The sequence below is a fragment of the Elephantulus edwardii genome, unplaced genomic scaffold (genome assembly GCF_000299155.1).
Source record: "Elephantulus edwardii isolate Elephantulus edwardi_28Jun2011 unplaced genomic scaffold, EleEdw1.0 scaffold00079, whole genome shotgun sequence".
Taxonomy (NCBI): Eukaryota; Metazoa; Chordata; class Mammalia; order Macroscelidea; family Macroscelididae; genus Elephantulus; species Elephantulus edwardii.
Genome location: NW_006399829.1, coordinates 14,717,337 through 14,725,062, shown reverse-complemented (window position 1 = coordinate 14,725,062; position 7,726 = coordinate 14,717,337). Strand labels below are relative to the sequence as shown.

The window sequence follows — 7,726 nt, the reverse complement described above, 5'->3', positions numbered from 1 at the left end:
TGCCACAATAACTCCAGAAGAGAATAGAGAGAATTCAACAATCTGAGTTCAAATGTTGGCTCTGGCACTTATTATCTATAAGATCATATGGAATTTTTCTAACTTCTCTGAACATTACTTTCCCATCTGTCGAATGGGGCTCTTAATTAATACTCCAGATCCTAGCTCTGCACCTACAAACCAATCATAAGTTATCAGTCTTCTCTACTATACTGGTTAAGAAAGGGGGGGGGGATAAATAAATCTCACATACCCACATGGTTCAAAAGCACTACCCTCCACTAATGGGGGGGATGATGGCAATTTCGTCTCCTGATTGAAGTACGAGGAGTTGATCTCCAAGTTCGACATATTCTTGACGAACAGCAAATATCACCTGATTTCTGACATCAGCCAATCTAAAGAAAAGAAAAGTGTGATCTGAGGTAGCCATACTGCAACTGGCTCTAAATCTTTTCTAATAAACTTAAAGATATGAAATAAACTTTAATCTGTAAACTTCAAATGCAAGTTTACTACTCATGTTCTCTAGCGAAAGGGCATAGCCACTAACAACTGCATTAAATAGCAAATGGTATTTTAAAGGACCCTGTGTGTCCTACAGGTAAAAAGTGAGAGGTAAAATGGAATAAAAGCACTGACATGTTTTATTGATTACCAAGGCACTTTAAAAACAACTTAAAAGATAGGGAATTTAAAAAAAAGATAGGGAATCAAGGAAGGGTGCTTTCCTTTTGAACATACACTGTGGGGTTACCACTCACATAGCCCAGTACTTCTGGTCAAATACCGATACAGATTTTCATGGCACTATTAATATATGTGTATGTTTTAAGGGAGCTCTAGGAGTACAGTGAATCTGGAGTTGTGCTTCTTACCCAAAGGCCACGCCTCTTTGCTAGTTCAAATCTATCAGTAGCTCTGGGGAAGAAAGATTAGTAATCTCTTCCCATATGATTTACAGATTAAAAAGAATCAACTAGAGGGTCAGTTATGAGTTGGTTCCAACTCAATGAGTTAAGAGTTAACATTTCTGGAGTGCTTCTATAAAATTCAACTTCCATGCTTTTTCCAGAAAATGTCAAGGTAGGAATGACTGCATTGAAATCATAGATTTTTGACAACCAGAAAAAAGAAAATAGTGCAAAAATCAACTTTACCAGCATTAGAATTTGTTATCCTTCTTTTTTAAAACAGAAATTTCTATTTTGTTCTCTTTGAAAAAGAGGTAACAAAAAAATTAAAGCACACATTCCTAAAAGAATTTGTAGTAATTTCATTTAATATCATACAAGCACAGACGTTTATAGTTTTTAGAATTTTGTCAATTACAAAAGCAGATGCTTTCATGTTCCTCTGGGAGGAGGCCAGCTCCATAAGATTTTTTTCAAGGAAAATAATTTTCGTTTTCTTTGATGATGTGTGCATTTCTAGTTGACAGAATCTAGGTTTTCAGTTGTATTACAGTTCAAAGAAATATAATGACTCTTCTTGACATCGTTGTTGTTGTGTACCACCAAGTTAGAACTGACCCACAGCTAACCCTCTAATGGGTTTCCATACACTGTTCATCAAATGGGAGGAGACTTCCCGTCTCTCTCCCCAGGAGCAGATGGTGGATTTGAACCACATACCTCTATCTCTTTTCTCCCTCATCAATTTACATATTTTAAAAAAATATTAAAAAGTGTTAATCATATGCATTCTATAAACTTTTACCTACCCAGGATGTCGACTTTCTATCTCCTTCCACAGCTGCAAGGCTTTTATTTGTTGTGGCACAGAAATGGTCTCTGACCGAACTCCTGTTATTTCAGCACTTTTTGCAAAATATAGCACTTCAACCTGAAAAGACACAGTGAGAAAATATTTACCCTAACAACTCCTCATTCTTTTCTGTTTACTTTAAGATGTTTTCTTAATTTTCAATCATATTGTTCCTATCAAAACCAAATTTTTATGTTAAACAAAATTAACAATTCTTTTCAAAAGCCAACATACCTATTGTGTGGTCTAGTAGATTCAGACACACTGGAACCCAAAAAGTACATATATATACCTTTTTGGGGAATATATTTCCTATGAAACCATTTGGCAGTTGGAATCTCTGATCTTCTGGTCAACAGCAGAGTACCTAACACTGAATGACTCGGGCTCCTTTCTACATAAGCTCAAATTTTGTGTAAGTTTTTAATGTCTCAAACATAATCGGACTCATTCATGATGTCTTTGTTGTTGTGTGCCACCAAGTCGGAAGTGACTCATAGCTGACTCTCTAGCAGGTTTTCAGAGGCATTAAATCACACAAGACTGTCTATTCTCTGCCCTCAGAAGAGCTAGTGGATTCTAGTTTTTCACTGCTGGTTTTACAAATTTGTTGTATCCTAAGCCAAAACCTAAGGATATCTACTTGGAAAGTCTGTTATGTTTGTCTTTAATTTCATAAAACTATTAAAAACAAAACCACTGCCCACAAATCCAGTTCAACTCATGTTGTAGTTGTTTTGTGCCTTCAATTCAAAACCACCCTATGCATAATAGCTCATAACTCTGCCCTATCTTGAGCCAATCTCATTTTCTCCAACACATCTACTCCCATTACCCCAGTTACTAAATCAACCCACCTCACCCAGGGTCTTCCTCTCTTGCGCTGTCCCTCCATCTTTCCAAGCATGTCCTTCTCCAAGGACTTGGTCCCTCCTTGCAATATGTCCCAAGTATTTCCATTTCAGACTGAGCTTTAAAATCCATCTCTCCAAAGAGTAGCCTGGTTTCACCCTCTCCAGGACAGACTTGTTTGTTCTCCTGGCAGTCCATGGTATGTTCAATACTCTTCTCCAGCACCACAGCTTAAACTCATAGCAACCCCTATAAGACAGAGTAGAACTGCCATGTCAGGTTTCTAAGGCTGTAAACCAAAATACTATCACATCTCTCTCCCACCAAGTGTGTGTTTAAACCCACAACCTCTCTGTGAACAGAAAAATACTTGACCACCGTTCCACCAGGCATATTCTTAAAAAAAATTCTAACCCCTTTTCTGAATTCTTCTGAAATGGAAGAGCAAATGTCTAAGTTAAAAGGTGAATTCCAAAGAAAATAAATGACCAAAGAAGTGAAGGAGCTCTTTAATGGCTGTCAAATGACCTTTGATTCCGGTCTCCATTACGGTGGACCCTGCAACTGCGGACGAAGTTATGCAACATCCGTAACTTGCCATTTCTAAAAGGAGGTGGCTTTGAAATACAGGATAAACCGGTCATTCTTAGGACCGACCTAAGCAAACAGCCTAGACTCTAAGCGATCTGCCCAAGCAGAATATCCATTCAGTGCTAATTAATTACTCTATTGGAAGTCAGAGGTTTGCGAAAGTACACATGAATATGTTTCACAAGATTTCAAATGACTAAGCTAGGAAATCGGGGCCCGAAAAGGTCTAGGGCGTCTTTGGAAATTGAGCCTGTTAGCGACACAGACACCAAGCCTCACGCAGGGAGCATAACCTCTTTCTGCAGCGACACAGCTCGGTCCCCGAAGCCAGGAGGGGGCACTAACACACAGGTACGACGCCGGACAGAGCCGGACACCGGCCAAGTGCACTTGAACCGGAGGCCAGGATTGCGGACGGAAAAGGGAGACACGTCCGCGTGGACTCGGCGCCCAGGTCCGCCCGCACACCTGCCGTCCTTACCTGGCACCGAGGCACCATCCCGCAGGAAGCGCAGCCCAAGACTCCGAGGTGGAGCCGCACAGCGGAGCCAACGCAGCACGCAGGCGCGCCTTCCGGCCAGCGGCTCCCGTGGAGCATGCGCAGAGCCTGCTCCGCCCCGCCAGACGTGGTGTGGTTGTTTTCACTGTTTCTGCGTTGTAGGGGAGCTAGCTGAAAGCAGAGAATACAGGAAAAATGTGTATATGTGCTTTATTGACTGCAAAGGCATTTGATTGTGTGGCTCATAGCAAGTTATGACTAACATTGAAAAGAATGGAAATCCTAGGACACTTGATCACGATCGTATGAAAACCTACATGTAGACCAAGAAGCTTGTGTCCACAGAGCAAAGGAGCACATGATTTAAAATTAAGTGGCGAAGCGTAGCAGCATTATTCACCATTGCAAGAACATGGAAACAGCCCAAGTGTCCAATTACAAACGAATGGATTAAGAAATTGTGGTACATTCACACAATGGAAAAATATGAGCAATAACTTTGTAAATTATTACCTAACTTGGGAGGCACAGGAAAGCATTATGCTGAGTGAAATAACTCAGTTCTAAATGGATAAATATTGTACAAAACCATTACTGTAGAATGAGTATAAGGATCTGTGAGGGGTTGGAGAGGCAGAGGAATGTGGATGTGCAGGGGGAAAGAGGTATTATTAATCATTGGGTTGTACAATTTGATGGGGGGGGTGAGGGAAATAGAAAGAATTTGTTCAAATTTGTATTCTAATTTTGTAAATAAACTAGTAGAGGGAGAAAAACCACACAGAATAAAAATTAAGAAAAGTGTACATCAATGCTGTATCTTTTCTCCATACCTATTCAGTCTGTACTGAGCAAATTATTCGAGAAGTTGGACTCACTGAAGTAGAATTTGGCATCAGGATCTGAGGAAGACTCATCAACAACCTGTATTATGTAGATGGCACAAGCTGACTTGCTGAAAATTGGGAGACTTGATATTCTTACTGCAGAAGGTCTAGGACTACAACTTTTAATATGAATTTCATCTCAACATAAAGACAAAAATCCTCAATCCTCACCATTGTACAAATAAGCAATATCATATTAGTTGGAGAAAAGATTAAAAGTTTCAATGATTTCTTCTTATTTGAATCCACAATAGACATTCTTTGTACCAGCAGTCAGAAGATCAGGAGACTACTGCACTGGGAGCAACAATGTACGTTTGAGGACCTAGATGCACCTAATTAAAGTCATTGTCTTTTCAATCACTTGCACCTAAGAGATGGACAATGAGTAAGGCTGACAGAAGAAGAATTGATGCCTTTGAGTTGTGGTATTTGAGAAGAGTACTGAATATTCCATGGACTGCCAGAAGAACAAATCTGTCTTAGAGAAAGTCCAATTAGAATGCTTCTTAGAGGCAAAGACGGCAAAGTTTCTTCTCACGTAATTTGAGCATGTTGCTAGGAGAGGGGCATCATGCTTTGAAAGGTGGAGGGTTAATAAAAGAGGGGAAGACCTTTGACAAGATGAATTAAGACAGGGCCTCAAGTGTGTCAGGGATAATGAGGAAGGCACCGGATAGGACAGGGTTCATATCTGTGGTTCATATGGTTGCTGTGAGTTGTACTTGTCTTGATGGCACATAACAGCAACAACAGCAATGGTGGGTTAGTGGTAAGGAATTGCCTATTGCCAAAAGAAACATGGTTCGAATCTGCCAGGTGCTCCACTGGAAAAAGAGAAATAATCCTATTCTTTGTGTTTTACTGCCTCTGAAAACTCTCTGAAGCTATGCATTGGTTTCTATTTGATACATCATGTTGTTTGTTGTTGTTATGTGCCATTGAGTCGTTTGCGACTCATAGCGACCCTATGTACGACAGCCCTAAACCCTGCTCTATCCTGTGCCAATCGCACTGTCTCTGACACACACATCCCAATTACCCCAGTCACTGAATCAATCCACCTCATAGAGGGTCTTCCCCTCCTGCGCTGTCCCTCCACCCTCCCAAGCATGATGACCCTCTCCAAGGTCCTGTCCCTCCTTGCAACATGCCCAAAGTATGTCAGACGAAGCCCCAGAATCTTTGCCTCCAAGGAGTTGCTTGGTTTAATCCTCTCCAGGATGAATCTGTTTGTTTTCTTGGCAGTCCATGGTACATTCAATACTCTTCTCCAGCACCACAGCTCAAAGGCATCAATTCTCCTTCTGTCCTCCCTAGTCATTGTCCAACTCTCTGATGCATAACAAGTGATTGCAAAGACTGTGGCCTGTATCAGGCGCGCCTTAGTCTCCAGAGAGACACCGTTGCTCTTGAGTACTTTAGAGAGGTCCCTAACAGCAGACTTTCCTATCGCAATAAGCTTTTTTATTTCCTGACTGCTGGTGCCAAGAGTGTTGACCATGGAGCTGAGCAAACTGAAGCTGTGAACAATCTCAATCTCTTCACCATCCATCCTGATGCTACCAGTGGTAGCATCCAGTTGGTCCAGTGGTGAGAATCTTTGTCTTCTTGGCATTGAGCCTCAGTCCATAATGAAGGCTGCAGTCCTTGACCCTCTGCAGCAAGTGCATGAGGTCCTCCTCAGTTTCAGCAAGCAAGGTTGTGTCATCTGCATAACGCAGATTGTTAATTGATACATCATAACATTGCATTATTGTGGTATGTGTAGTCCTGTTAGCAAAAAGGTTGGAAGCTTGAGTCTATGAGCAGTTTTGTGGGAGACAACCAGTCAGTCTCTTCCATAAAGATTTACTTACTGTATCAAAAACTCACAGAGAGTCAGTGTAACTGGGAATCCATCCATGGGTTTGTTTTGTTTTGTTTTTAAATTATTATTAAATTTTATTAGTTTCAATGACCTTTTACAGAGATTTTGGGTTTTCATTCATTCATTGTTGCACTGTTTTCTCTACCCTCCTTCCCAGTTTGTTCTTCTTCCCTCCATCCCCGAATGTCTGTTTTAATTGTCATGGGTTGTTTTTATGGTGGATGCTTTCCACCTTGTTTTTCACTTCTATGTGAGACGCTCTGACAATCGTCAGATACATATGCCACTGAATTTAAAAAGACTGACCATAAATTTCTTCAACTTTATGTAGGAGAGGCAATTCTTAGGAAAATGATATCTTACTTGGAAAGACAGTTTCTGCAAAAGAGAAGTAGACCTTCAATCAGATGAATTGATACAGCAACTACAGAAACTGACTCAAGTGTGTCAGAGATTAGGACAGGGTTCAGATCTGTTTTTCACAGGGTCACTACGAGTTGTACTCAACTCAATGGCACCTAAAAACAACAACAACAATGCATGCCTTCTGTTTGGGAAGGAGGTTGTGGTTTAGGAGAACCAGACTCAACTGATCAGTTCGACCTGCACTGTGGAGGTTCAGCTACTAAGTCAGCAGTCCAGTGGGGGAATGGAGAAATGCTGGCTTTCTAACAGAATAATGGCTCTCTGATCCTTAATGATTATATCCTGTAAAATGCTACAGGGCACCTCTACTCATTATATGCAGTTAATGTGAGGAGGAATCAATCTCACAGGCACCGAACAAAAATCAGACCGAAAACTGTGGCTTTCCCATGGTCATCATTGGGTTTCAATTTGACAGTTGTCTACCATAATCTGGTATGTTAGTATTTCTGAAAGAATTAAAGGAACATTTGGTTTTTTGAGATTTGTCCATATCTAACATTTCTTCAGAATCCTAGTTCTGGAAGCTAAGAGTTTTAAGCTCTGTCTCACATACTTTGGCCTTGGAGAAAGACATAATTTTTGGAAAGGTGGAGGGACAGCACAGGAAAGGAAGACCCTGGAGGAGATGGATTGACACAGTGACGGTGGCAGTGGGGTCAGGTGTGTCAGAGATGGTGAGGTTGGCTCAGGAGAAAGCTGGGTTCCTAGCCCTTTTTTTTCATAGGGTCGCTATGAGTCATGGTCCAATCAGTGGCAAATAACAACAGCAATAACAACCCATTGTTGCAGTCATTGTGTTAATTCATCCTGTGAGGGTCTTCTCTTTCTCTA

The 7,726-nt window shown here is 41.0% G+C and overlaps 1 protein-coding gene across 1 annotated transcript in view; it reads right to left on the bottom strand.

Moving 5' to 3' along the window:
* Positions 1–3,714, bottom strand: part of LOC102872431 (molybdopterin synthase catalytic subunit-like) — a 16,154-nt gene extending 12,440 nt beyond the window's left edge. The window contains exons 1-3 of the mRNA XM_006889572.1: positions 3,692–3,714; positions 1,724–1,845; positions 254–398 (exon numbers count right to left, since the gene is read on the bottom strand). Of these exons, the coding sequence (XP_006889634.1) occupies positions 254–351 (98 nt within the window). The 5' untranslated portion in view covers positions 352–398; positions 1,724–1,845; positions 3,692–3,714. The remainder of the gene's footprint in view (positions 1–253; positions 399–1,723; positions 1,846–3,691) is intronic.
* Positions 3,715–7,726: the final 4,012 nt, after the last annotated feature.